At 34.4% G+C, this 14421-nt stretch overlaps 1 protein-coding gene across 1 annotated transcript in view; it reads right to left on the bottom strand.

Annotated features, from left to right (window-relative positions):
- Positions 1-14421, bottom strand: part of LOC118181527 (uncharacterized) — a 218835-nt gene that overhangs the window by 187063 nt on the left and 17351 nt on the right. Inside the window, exon 4 of the mRNA XM_085809773.1 lies at positions 5983-6093. Coding sequence (XP_085665899.1) covers positions 5983-6093 — 111 coding nt within the window. The remainder of the gene's footprint in view (positions 1-5982; positions 6094-14421) is intronic.

Genomic DNA, 14421 nt, shown 5'->3' with positions numbered 1-14421 from the left:
GTAAGCTCAAATTGTGGCAATGCCATTTTCTCTCGACACTGCCATCATAGAAGGCAAGTACCAAATATGTTTCAATTTCCAGATTCTGCCACAACTCCAGAGTTAAAAACTATTTTTGACATGATCAAAAATCAAGAATTTAATTTTGATAAGATAGTTGTAAAAATATCAAGATGAACAAAATTAGGAAGCTAAGGAAAAGTACTGTTTGCTATGTTTACCAAACTTAAGTATAGTACCCAGCACTTTTTAAAATCACTTTTTTTTCCAAACATATTTGAGTACATTAAGTGGCTGATTTTAATAGATGGTGATTTGTGTATTGGAAATTGCAATAACATTTTTAACTTCTCTAGTAAAATAGCAATTAACGTCTAAATCCAATAATTAATCTTAAAACAATTTTTACAAATTAATGCTTAAATTAAACTATTTATGCAAATTTGAAGTTTAATTTTTAAAATTTTTTATAAAACTATTTTTATAATTAAGTGCTTGAAGAAATTTTTAACTGAATGTTCTATGAGAGTTTCTTGCACATTGTTCATCAATAGCTTTTCTACTGGACTCACTTTCGTAAAACTGGTAGGTTTTTCTGATCAGCATCTTCAGTTCAATGATTATTCTTGCAATTTGCCACATTTTTCTAGATTAAAATCATATTGGCATGTCATCATTTTTTTCTCTATCAATTTCACAATGAGTTTTGTCATAAGAGATTGACTTAAGTTCTGACAGAATCTTCATAACTTTCATCGATTGTCTGAAACATCATCTATAGCTCGCAGTTCTGAACTTCTACAGGGTGTGGCAAAACAAACTGCCCATTATAAGAAGCTAATAGAATACGAATCAAATAAGATATGAAAATTTAATTTTTATTCCTTGAAAGTACACATAATGCCATTTTAGAACAATTTTTTTTTTAATACAAAACATTCAAGAGGTGGCTTATGCACTGAATGAGCCTTTCTCGATAGTTGTCCAAGATTTTGAGAGTCATTTTGAGCATAATTGTATCTACTTCCTCTGTATCACTGCCTTCAAAGCTATTAAAATTGGACACCCAATGGTAGATAATTTTTTTTAGTCAAGAACAGGATCAGGTTGACTGAACGTGAAGTGGATGCAAAAGGCAAGCTGTGTTGCTATAGGAACTTCACCATTGTGAATAAACTGCTCTACAACAAAAGCACAATTTTCTCTTTACCAAGCCACGACCTATTTGGAAATGTTACCACCATTGAATGATATTTTCTTCAATTCATTTACACAAGATTCAGTCTCATCTATTATTCTCAGAATATCTTTCCTGCAATGATATTTATAAGCTTTTATAATGCTCTCGTCTAACATCCGAATGTCAGAAGTGGTATTTGCAGGAAGGTGGTGTGGTGTGGTGTATTTAATTATGACAAAGCACCCTAGGGCTATCTGCCTAAGGGGGGGATGCCTTCGTGGAGGACTTTCTAAGGGAAACTAGCTCATATACACGTCACACATGGGGGAAAACCACGAAAACACCCATGCAGCCAGCCCGTTCGTGGGATTCGAACCTCGGACCGAACTACCAGTGTTCAGCGACTTTACCGCTTGGCCGCTGGTGGGCGGTATTTGCAGGAAGAGACACTAATGTCTTTTAGAAAAAGGTCAAAGGTGGTCAAACTGAAGAATTATTTAATTATTAAAGCTAATTTTACAGTTCACTGTCCAACTTAAAAAAAAAGTAAACATTCTACTTGTCTAATGTCTTTTAGAAAAAGGTCAATGGTGTGTGAACTGAAGAATTATTTAATTAGTAAAGCTAATTTTACAGTTCACTGTCCAACTTAAAAGAAAAAAAAGTAAACATTCTACTTGCCATCTACAAGTTTTTGTTGTGCTAAGTTAGAGGCAAATTCTTGATTTTTTTTTTTTTTCCCAAACATCAAGGTTTTCTGCATTTCAGTATTGCCTTCTTAACTGCTGGGTCCATATTACAACTTAACAAGTAACTCACTCTTTGAGTTTCTTCAACCATTTCTTGCTTCATTTTTAAATATTGATGTGTATTCTGACAATGCTTTGAATACAATCCAGTTTTGTATGTATTATAAATTTCATGTGGCTTGTATTCATTTAGCAACCCAGGTTAAATGTCTTTTATTCAGTTACCACCTACATGATTATCTGTCTTCCTTCTCACTATGCAGTTTCCACTGAACAATGTTGGAATACTCTTTCCAATCAGTGATCCATCTCTCAGTTAACACAAAATTCTCTCCCAGCATTTTAGCAAATTCCAGAGCTAAAATGAAAGTTAGTGAAACACTTCTCAGTTTCACAGTCCAAAACCATTCGAAAAATGTAGCTTGAACATCTCTCGATTTTCTGCCTTTTGTGCGTGTGTGTATTTCTTTACCAATCATAATTCTTTTAGTAAATTCCTTGTTTGGGATATTCCCAGCTTAAATGCAATTTTTCTATGGCTGAACTTTGCAAAAAGATGTATTTTAATAACTTACCCTTTTCTTTAAGTCTTTTCACTTAGGCATTTTTAATATGTTACAAATTAAGCACATAGCAAATTTTAAAAATGCTTCTTCCAGTGATTAGCTGAATTTTAAAACTCATATTTTTAACTAGAAGAAAGTCTGCACTTTGTCTGTTAAGTTGGTCTGCCACTTCACAATTACAGGCATGACCAAAGCTTTCTTTGTTTTCCCCTTCAGCCTGATTTTATTACTTTTTTTTTTTCATTTAAAACTGTTAATGTATGGTAATGCTAGCAAGCATTTCAAGAACTTTTTTGAGAACTCTGTGTGAACATAATGTATGTATCACAAAAGGAAGATTTTGAATGTGTAAAACTTAAAAATTGTAGAATGTAGAAGTTGCAATTCTTATTAGCTGCTATTCAAGAAAGAACACTAACTTATTTACAATGCTTCTAGAGGACTGTATTTGTTAATCATAAGATAAGGAAATGCTTCCTCTCTGAGCTCCAGTGCAAACAAAGAGGTTTAAAAATGTATCATAGGACAAATACCAGGGAAGGTAGCACCACATAACCTGAATAATAAATAAGCCAACAGTTTGCAAAAGTGAAATGACTGAATTATAAACATCTTTGATGAGCATACGTAAATTAATTGGGTGGTAAAAATTAGGCTTTTACCAATCTGAATTTTATAACTGGTGGAGATGAATTCAAGTGTTTTTTCTGCTGATTAGTACAGTTATGTTTTGTTTTCCAGAAATCTGAATGTAATAAGCAGGTTTTCCCCACTATCATGTCAACAAAAGATAACCAGTATGAGTAAATGCTACGTTAACTGAAGCTCTTCCGAATTTAATTCCTTCTTCCTTGGAAGCTATGCAAATAAAAGAAAACAAACATAAGCAACATTGTGCTCCAAAGACATGTTTTCAAGTTTAACTTACCATTTAGGTCAGATAGAAAATGTTACCCTTGCCATAACCACTTTAATGCTGAAAGCATGATCATGGCTAACAGCAATCATTGTACTATCATAAGCAAAGTATGATTCTCTATCCAGCAGATGTTTGTGAGGTATAGGAATCTCAGTTGATCAAAAATTCGCTTTTACAGCATATTTTTCCTGTTTTCTATATAATATTCTTCATTCATAGACTTTATAAAAAATTCTCCCCCCCCGTAAAAAAAAAATGTTGGTACTAGAGGTCCAGATATTAGATAGTTCTCAATACTATATATGCAGATTTCAGACTATGTACTATTTATAATAGCTTTAAATTCCAATGCTAGAGACTGAAATCCCAAAGGACTACGTGACAATAATGACATTCAGCTACCAACCACCTTTCACTGCACTTAATGAAAGTAGTATAAAGCACTTTTTCTTAGCTGTTCCTATAATTTTTGTAGCAAGTAAAGCCATTTACAACTTATACAGTATGAAATGATACTCCATGTTGCATAAAAATCTTTTCAACAAACAATAATTCTCTATAAACTGATATAAGTTAGCTCTGAAAAAATTCAGAAATTTACAATTCTCATTGTTTTACAATTACGTCATTCTAATTTTATTTTTTAAAAAATGGGCCAGTGATGTATGATAACATGAAGAAGCATCAGAAAATAACTTCAGAAACAAAACCTCTGAAAACAGAAAAACAGTGCATATACGAGATTTTTAATAGCCTCTTTTCAAATATCCTTGACTTTCATAAAAGCATCGAAGCAAAAGTTTGCTTATCATGCTACCCCACAAAAGGTCATTTGTCAGTATAATGCAATTTTTTAAAGCATCTTCGATAATAAGATTTCTCTTTTACCTATAACATTCACCGATCTGCACTTTTACATGTGCAATGAAAATCTGTTTTATTTTTAAATATCTCACATAATACTCATTTAATAATTATAATTTATATTTTGAATTGATAAAGTATGCTAAAGTATTTTGATATGTTGATAGTGTTTGTCAACTTATAAATATCTTCTTTTTAAAGTTGCAAAAATTGTCAACTTCCACTCGATAAGTAACTTTTACCTTTTCATTTTGTAAAAAAATCGCTAAATTGCATCAAGGTGGTTGCATTAATATGTAAACACTAGAATCTATAAAAGTTCAAAGGTAAAGGAAATTTTTGTAAAGCTAAAGCAGAAGGAAAGTACAGTGTTACTTCAGAATGCATTCACTTTGAAACATGTAAAACTCGGTAAAGCTCGGTTTTTGTTTCATATACTACATTTGTATTGAATATCACTTTAGTTGAGTCACAACTGCACACATTACTTTTGTTTACCTCTTTTGAGACAATATAACAATTGCCCATGAGCCTGTATGTATGCCTGTTACTATTTGATAAACAACCTGTGCTATAACTCTGAATTTTCAAGTGATTTTATACCTATTTTGGGAAGGAGGGCAATTTTTTTAAAATTCATTAACAATAAGTTTTAAGAAAGTTAATGATCAAAATTGGGAAACAAAGCAAATTGTTAGGATCACCATGGAGGTGAAAAAAGAGATTGTAGCAAAGTATACAAAGTTGTATATGACTGTCAAAAACAAAGATACTAATTAATCGACACTAATATTGCAAAATGGCTCAAATCAATTACCAAATAATGATCAGAGGGCTTTATAGCATGTTGTGAAATTGCTTTTGATCTGCATAAAAGAAAAACATTTATGTACAGTATATATTTCAACCACTATATTGGTATCTTAGCATTAAACAGTGTTTTAATAATAATAATAATAGGACCCTTTTATAAGATCTGCTTAATTATTTTCCTTTTATTTCTGATTGGAAAATTTTGTTTGGTACACATCCAGTTTGATATATGTCTAAGAATCTGGAACAGATTAATGACACAACCAAGGTACCACTAACTGTGCACAATAGACATATTAGAGGTAATCAGCTGCTAATGCTGATGGTATCTTAAATCATGTACGAGTTGTATGATATTGAACAACAGAATAAAGATCAGCTCAGCTGTCATCTACTTTGAACTGTTGACCAGCAGTATAGGGACAGAATACAGATGAATACTAAAACACTCATTTTCCCTCACACATAAATCTAATGCAACACCACTGCAAGCATTCACACCAATGGTTTGGAATTACAGGTAGGTCATATAGGCTAGCTTGATTCCAAATATGCCTCCATCATTCCAGAAGAAATAGTCTGCATGAATGCTGCCAGCAAAACTGACAAAATAATAATATTTCTTGGAAAAAGTCAATCGGATATATTAAGGCAGGAAAACTAGTAGCTGAATTTGGAACAGGCACAAAATCTATGCCCAAATTTAGTATCTACAGTTTGTATAACAATAAATTTCTCGAGTTTTATCATTCGGCGCTTTTTTGTTTTTGTTTGTTTTGTTTACAATGAGTCTATATGTCAGCTCAGTTCAGTAAGATGAAATATTACTCTCTGAACCTCTAAGAAATTTTTAGTTATGGGAACAATATCAAAACATTAATATAAAATTACCTGCTGAAGAATGTGATTCCTCTGCAGCATCACCTTCTTGCCCACCTCGTGGCAAAAACACAGTTGTTAACTGACATATCACAGAATTATCCAATCCAAAGATGTAATTTCCTAAGCAAATGAATATCAGTTAATGTACTATATTATTATACAATATTTAAATATTTTTCGGAATGGTCTACCAGGAGATAATTTCAGTTAACACAAGTCATTAAATCTAGGCAATCTTTATGGGTAATACTGCACAAAATTTCATGTAAGTGACATCAGATTAGGAAACCCCAAAACAAAAGATTTCCACATTTATGAGTTTTAGCAGATAAACTTTTTATTATGGTATCTTTAACATTATCACAAATTCGAAAAAACTTTTAGTAATTTTCACTATACTAGCAAAAGTGATACAAAGAAGTGTATAACTTCATTTGATGCCAGATGATCAATCTCTTGATGCTACATCATACAATTGATGCAAACAATATAAGATGATTAATCTCCAGCTAAATACAGTGATAGCATAGTATCTGAAAGTGCTGTAGTAGGCAAGCAATTATGTATCAGAAATTGTCAAATCACTACAGACAGGTTTAACAGACTTGAAAAAGCACTGCATGGTATTTGTACTCTATCAGCAAACAGAAGAGCAAAAGGCTATGCATGCTCACATGACTTCTGATGTCATCACAAATTTACTGTCTATTGGTTCCGTAAGTTACAGACTGCATTCAGTTCTTAGTCTTTTTAACCCGTTGAATGGCACGCGCATTTTACGTGATTTGCCCATGGCGCCAACATGAATTTTTTATTATTCCACGCATACTATGTTGAAATATTATCTACAGAAGATAAGGTGAGTTATGTAATCATGCTTAATGCATTTTTCCTGATGAGGAGTCACCGCTCACCCCATAGGAGCTGCAGACCATTTTTATGATCTATTACTCTTCAAAACATTACAGTAGCAAGGTTATTATTTAAAAATTTATCTCTATCGATATTTACTCTAATTATATATTTTTACTGTTGGTCGCATAACCGATGGCCCCCAAGGCGCTGTAGCCAAGTCGAGTGCCGGCCACCGGTGACCCCACACCGCAGTCAAATGCGTTAATTATCTTAGCTTTAACGAAAATTTTAAAACTATATTGCTCATTTTCAATTGTTTAAATAACAATTTCTTTAATTAGTTCTAATTTAATTTAGGTTTCCATATTAAAATTAATTTGTGAATATCCAATCTTACGAGATTCCTCACGTTTAGACTGTTGGCACTTTTGTAATAAATTTTTTGAGTTTGCAGTTAATTAAAAAAAATTTTTTTTTTTTTACTTAATTGTGAACATTTTAATTGAGGAATGCTTTACAGCGAGATTTCAGTTTTGCGTGGTGGATTTATTTCAGATTCTGATTACATAAGAAAGCCTTAGTCTTTCACTGTTAAATTTATTCGAGTTGTTCTTTAGAAACATGCCATTGCTTTGATTTTAAAGTCATTTCCATTGCTTAGTTCTCAGTAATATTATAATAAAGAGAATGAATTTCATTTCTTTATTTATCTGGGTAACTAGCGCACAAGCTGCAAGTTCTTTTGTTCGATTCGTTATCACCACAGAACTCCAGGGAATAAAAACAAAATTCACTGGGAACAAAGGGAGAGGAGGGTGAAAGGTCTCAAAGCAGTTTTTTTTCTTCCTTCACCTTTCTCATTATACAGCATCAGGCTGTGCAGCCTTGGAAAGGAAAGCCCACTGTACAGCAAGATTGCCAAATGCCATTTTCTATTTAACTGTAAATAAACTTTTTTTTTTAATATAAATCTTTTAATACGAAAGCATTTTAAGATATATTAAAAATATCTTTGAAGTCACAAAAAGTAGCATAAGAAAATGATGGATGTCGCAAAATCGCAAGCACAAGTTTATCATAAGTCGCAAATTTACAAAAACCCGCACGATCTGGCAACACTGGGCAGCTATACAAGCAATATTCGTCACAGAATGTATGGTCAAAACGCAAGTGACGAGAAAGGGTTTTCCACGGTAACATTTAAAGAATTAACACAAGAATGAGAAAACCTATTTCAGAAAACATTTTATTAACAGAACATGCTCATAGAAATTGCTCAAAAGACCTTCCACCAGCTGTAATGCACACTTCACACCTTCAGGATAGGAATGACAGACATTTGCTAAGACACCAGGCATTTCCCGAATATTGGCAGCAACAACAGCAATCATGGTGACTAGATCCATATTGCTTTCAATGGGACACCCATAGATTAGGCTTTTTATATAGCCCCACATGAAAAAGTGCAAACATGAGAGATCCGGTTATCTTGGTGGCCAAGCTATAGGGCCACCTTGACCAATCTATTGTCTGAAAATTTCATGGTTCATGAAACCAGCAATCCTCTTGGTAATCCATGGTAGAAAATGCTGCTGAATGCGAGGATCGACGCTTTTTATTCCATTTATTCACAATGCCACCTAGCAGCTTGCCGTTTGCATTCCAACCATACATTCTATGACAAATATTGTATATAGTATAGCTGCCTTCTATCAACACCTAAAGTTTTGCTCCCTTGTTCAGATTCACAATGTTTAACCCCTTCGCGCCGACTGTCACGTCTACGTGCCAGCAACGAACACACTCACTTCCCGGCCGACACGCAGGCGTGCCAGAGCATTTTCCCGTTCACTACCGACTGTCACATATTTGTGCCAGTGTCCTGGAACATTTTAAAAACTATAATTTCTGCCACAAGATGGCGCTGTATGTCCATATGGTTTCAAATACATGTACATTAGACCTTCTACTCGAAATGAGAGAAGCATGACTCGCATACATGTGTTTTTGATTATATAAACAAAAGGGGAAATAAATGTTTCCGAATGGCGTGATTTATGACGTCTCTTTAAATCGCACTTTATTCGCACGTGGTAGTTGTTTATTGCAAGTAGATATGTTTTATTTGCGCTAAAGTGTTGGGTATTTCGGTTTGCAGTTCAGTTTTTAGAAAATAATTAGATCTTGTTAGACGTGAATTCTTTCTGTTTCTACCGTTGCAATGTCGAAGCATCGAAAATGTTTAACAGAGCATGAAATAGCAGAAATGATGCAAAATATTTCAGATATTGATTCTGAAATTCTGATGTTCTGATATTGATTCTGAAAGATTAACTGAAAGACATTTTCCAAAACTTTGTTCAGAAGAGACTGATAAAAAAAGGAGATGACGATGCTTCGTTTGTTCACATTCCCAGAAAAATCCTCCAAAACAGCAAATGAGTTATTACGAGTGCAAGGAATGTAACGTAGGACTGTGTGTAGATCCCTGTTTTCAAATTTTTCATACGAAAAGAGAATTTTAAGTAATATATTTAGTTTTCAGATGTATACTGTTAAAAGTCATAAAATGGTGAGTAATGAAAATAAAATGTGTAAAATATGCATTTAAACAAGAAATAAGGTAATTAAAGTATATAGTATAAAAATATCTATAAAGCATAAGCCGTTTAAATACTCTATAGAGCATTACTAAACAATGCGTTGATACTTCGGAAATTTCATGGATTTAGGCTTAGTAGCAAAAAAGCCCCCGGCCCTGGACCAGACGCTCGCGTAAGACACTGCCGGCCTCCGCGATAAGCACGCGTTTGCGCTACCCGGCTCGAAGGGGATAAGGGTGTATGTACTTATATAAGGGTCAAATGATTGATATTGTCACGTGCATATGGGTTCATAATAGATTGAATACAAAAGTCTGATAAAAAGTTAATAAAATTTATTCTTATCAAAAGAAATAAAATGCTGAAATTTCTCCTCAGAGATATTAGTACAATATCTCACATTAGTTATATTTTAAACTACTAAAGCGTTAAATGGAATGCAATCCAACGCGCAGAGAAAGCTAGTCCTATCTCGCCGTGAATTTTCTATATTCAGTAACAATAACTAAGCAAATAATTGAACTGGTATGTTTCTCTCCAGTTTTTTAAAACTTTTTAATCGGGCACGAGAATGTTCTGGTAATTTCCGTTTTCTCGAGATTTCTGGAAAGCAAAAGAGTAGAATTACAGTTACAGCTAACACAGTAGTCAATTACATTTATTCAGTTTAAATATAAATTATGAGATATTTATTTCTTAAATGCACGTACTCCTGTATTTTTATTTTTTCTTCATAGCTTTCTCTTAAAACTCGTCATGCACGGCATAGCACAGAAAATAAAACAATTTTAATTATAATTCTACTAAAAATAGCTAACTAAATACAAAATACGTAACACTGCTCCCTTCCCAAAGTCCAATGAAGTGCACGTCCCAGGCAGTAAAATCCCTGGACAGGAAGCCAAATGAAGGCAAAAAATTGCAATAATAAACATTATATTACAACAACAAACAACCTAAACAATAATTGCAATAAGTAACTTAAAACAAATCAAATACTAAATACTAATCAAATACAAATTTAGAAACAAAAAAGAGAATGGTCTTATATTATTTACATTATATACACTATGGACTATGGCCATAGTAAGGAGTTAGGCTGTCATAATGAAAGACTTTGGGCTTAGAATTCAACGACTTACGAATCCAAACTACAACGTCGTTCAGCCTGTTTAGGACTGTGTACGGACCACCCCAAGGTGAGTGTAGTTAAAGACAGAGTCCTTTCCGTCGAGCCAGATTCCACAACCACACCTTGTCTCCATCATTGAATCGATGTCCAGTAGCTCTTGTGTCGTATTGGGTCTTCATCTTTTCCGTCGCCAAGTTGACTCGCTCTCGTGCAAAATTGTGCATCACTTCAAAACGGGCCTGAAGATCTTGGATGTATTCCTCAAGCGATGAAGGCGCATCCGGAGGGCAACCAAACAAGAGATCACAAGGCAGACGAAGATGACGACCAAAGAGCACCTGAGATGAGGAATAGCTGGTAGTCTGGTGTTTTTCTTCAACCCTAGTATGATTTCAGCAGCGTTCTGAGCAGAGTCTTTCCGACAAGACATCAGCGTTTCCAGATGAGGATCCCTTCTGATGATGATTAGTGGTGTCCTCTGATGCTGAAAGCAGTTTGTTGTTTTTGGAGTACAAGGAAAAATTAAACTTCCTTAAAAAGTCCAATTCGAGTATGCAAGGATTTGTAATATCTGACACATATGCCCTATGATAGCAGGCGGCACTTCCAAACATGATGTTCACATTTAACTTCCCATCTATCAATTTTATCACCAGATGCAGTCTTAATACAGGATGGCATCCAAATCAGTTTACCTTTAAAATGTTGAGCTAAATCTTTCCAAATAATGGTAACATTAGCTCCTGTGTCAATGATCCTATTGCAAGGAACTTCATCGATTTGCCCATTGATAAAAAGTCCATTACTATTGCCACTCACTGCAGAAATCTTGAGTGCTTTAAAATGGGATTTTTCACTATCATTCAAAATTCACTTCGTGATATCATCATTAATTTGTTTCCTGCGTCACTGCTGTGAAATAGTCTTTTTTTGTGTGCCCTGTGGTGTTCTCCAGTTCCTTCATACATTGCCTTCAGCTCCACAGTTCTAGCACTTTGCTTTCTTGTCACTCCTTTTCAGTCTCATGACATTTAATCGTCTGTTTAAATTGTTTGCCTTATTTTCCGTGCTCTGAGGTATTCTGCAATTCCTTCACACGTGGCCTTCCACACCGTAGTTTCAGCCCTTCAGAACTGGTTTCTTTTCACTTCTGTTCACTGACTTGTCTGGTAAAATCATCTATTTTATTTTCCATACCCTGGGGTGTTCTGCAATTTTGTCTTATGTAACCTTCACTACCACATCTCCAACACCTTAGAGCCCCTTTGTTCTCACTCCTACTCCATACCAAAGCATCAACTTGTCTGAATAAATCATCTAAATGAGCCATCAATTGATCCACTGGCTCGTGGGCTCGCACAGCTCTGATTGGGTAGCTATCTCTACAAGTTGCTTGCTGAGCTGCCTTGAATTTCACGGCATACAACAGAGCACTTTTCAAATCTTTAACGCCCATCATTTGTAAAGCTTTCTGTATTTCAGAATCCCGTATGGCATCAATAAAGTATTGCAGGGACAGGATTTCTCTTCTTTCTGTAGGTATTCCCAAAAAGCGAGATGAGATAGCCTTTCGACATCAGTGACAAGTTCCTGGAGTGCTTCCACAGGCTTCTGTTGATGGGATTTTAATTGAAGCCTGTAGTAATCTTTTACACATTTATCGCTAAAGCACAGCTCCAACGCACCAGATAAAGCTTAGAAATCTAGTCTTTGGTTTTCCAGAAGAATCTGAAGGATATCCACAGCATCTGCTCTTAGAGAAGTGGCAAGATAACAGGCCTTAGCTTGGGAATCCCATCCATTTGCTTCCACCACTATAGAAAATCATGCCTTATATACTTTTCAGGAAGTCTTACCCTCATACGTGGTTAATTTCAGAAAGGGACTGGTAGACATTGTAGAGACATTAGTTACTTTCGGAAGCATGCAAGATGAAAAATTAGGGATACTTTGCCAGGAATCAAACCACGGATCTCTTAATTACGCGCTGTGCGTGCAGACCACTGCACCATGAAGGCTTGCTAAGAAGGTGAGAGAAATACCTTATATACTCCCGCTTTTAAAGGGTGACTGGGGATTTTAGGGGATAAAATCCTAGGTGAGGAGAATCATCATCCAATACCCTTTTAGTTTTGGCGCCACTGACATTAGGTAATTTTGGAAGCAGGAAAGATGAAAAATATGCAACGCCTTTGCTGGGAATTGAACCACGGACCTCTGGAATATGCGTCCAGTGTGCAGACTACCCCACCACGATAGCACACCAAGAAGGCGGGAGAAATACTTTTTAACATGTGTAAAAATTTAAAACCATCACTATTGCTACCTGCCACCACTACAAATTTCCTTACGGTATCAATTTGTTTGGCAGCCATAGAAACCCTTTCATCAATTTGTTGTTCGATCTGATGTTGGACTACAAAAACCCTTCCTTTGATTCATTGCTCCACAGAAGTAACACTCCCTTCTATCTGTGACAGAAGAAACTTTTTCTTCAATTTCTCCAACCCTATTTTTGATCGAGTCTATTCTGCCTTCCATAGCCTTGAATTTGTTTTCTATTACACAGGTAATTTCTCTTTTCATTTCCTCTTCAGCTGCTTCAATCTTTTCTTGTACAGCTTTCATCTCTACTTAAACAGATTCCTGAACAACTTCCATCTCTTCCTTAAAAGTTACTTGGCCAGCTTTTATTTCCTCTTGAACAGATTCTTGGCCAGTTTTCATCTCTTTTTTAACAGATTTTTGGCCAGCTTTCACCTGTTCTTTGAATGCAGCAAAGGCTGCCAGTAATTGCTTTAGTTGTTCTTCCATTGCTCTTGTGATTGGCCGAAAAGTGTTGCACGCATACGGTTCATAATAAATTAATATAATTTAGTCTTAAAGTTGAACACATAAACTGATAAAAAGTTCATATACTTTATTCTTATAAAGAAATAAAACAAAATGCTGAAATTTTTCCTCAGAGATATTCGTAAAATATCACACTGTAGTTATATTTTAAACTACTAAAATGTTAAATAGAATGCAATTCAAAGTGCAGAAAAAGCTAATCCGATCTCACCACGAATTCGCTACAATCAGTAACAATAACTAAGTAAACAACTGAACTGAGATGTTTCTCTCCAGTTATTTAAAATACGAGAATGTTCTGGTAATTTCTTTCTCGAGATTTCCAGAAAGCAAAAGGGTAGAATTACGGTCACAGCTAACACAGTAGTCAATTACATTTATTTAGTTTAAATATAAATTATGAGACATCTATTTATTAAATGTGCGTGCTCCTGCATTTTTACTTTTCGGTGTAGCTTAAAACTCGTCACACGCTGCATTGCACGGGAAAATAAAACTATTTTAATTATAATTCTACTAAAAATATTTAACTAAATACAAAATCCATAACAATATTAAATAAAAAATTGAAAATTCTGTGTAATAGAAATCTTAAAAGAATTTCACATAAAAGTGCATATATACAGTAGAAGAATACTGAATAACTAGATGATATCATTTTAATACTCGTAAAACAAGCAAATTTAAACACCTATTTACAATTTATGCATTAATGAAGGAAAGCATATTAATGAAAAACAATACACATTCTTACCATAAGAAAAAAAAATTGTTTCAGCATTGTGTGCAAGTAGTATGAAAAGGGGATTAGCAAAACAAGCTCATTTATAAGTTTTCTAGTATTTTCTTAAATGCTATAAATAAGCATACCTTCAAAACAAAACCTAACACTTATACTCAGTGGTGACTAATACAGTGTATGAGAGTCGATCTATATTACTCACAGGGCGCTGAGGAATACAGTATTTGTTTCAACAGATATATAATAATCATCAGAACAACAGA

This window comes from Stegodyphus dumicola, chromosome X2 (assembly GCF_044657685.1).
Source record: "Stegodyphus dumicola isolate Sdum_Otavi_A_Nest chromosome X2, ASM4465768v1".
In the NCBI taxonomy this organism is placed as follows: Eukaryota; Metazoa; Arthropoda; class Arachnida; order Araneae; family Eresidae; genus Stegodyphus; species Stegodyphus dumicola.
This window is presented reverse-complemented; position numbering and strand designations above follow the sequence as displayed.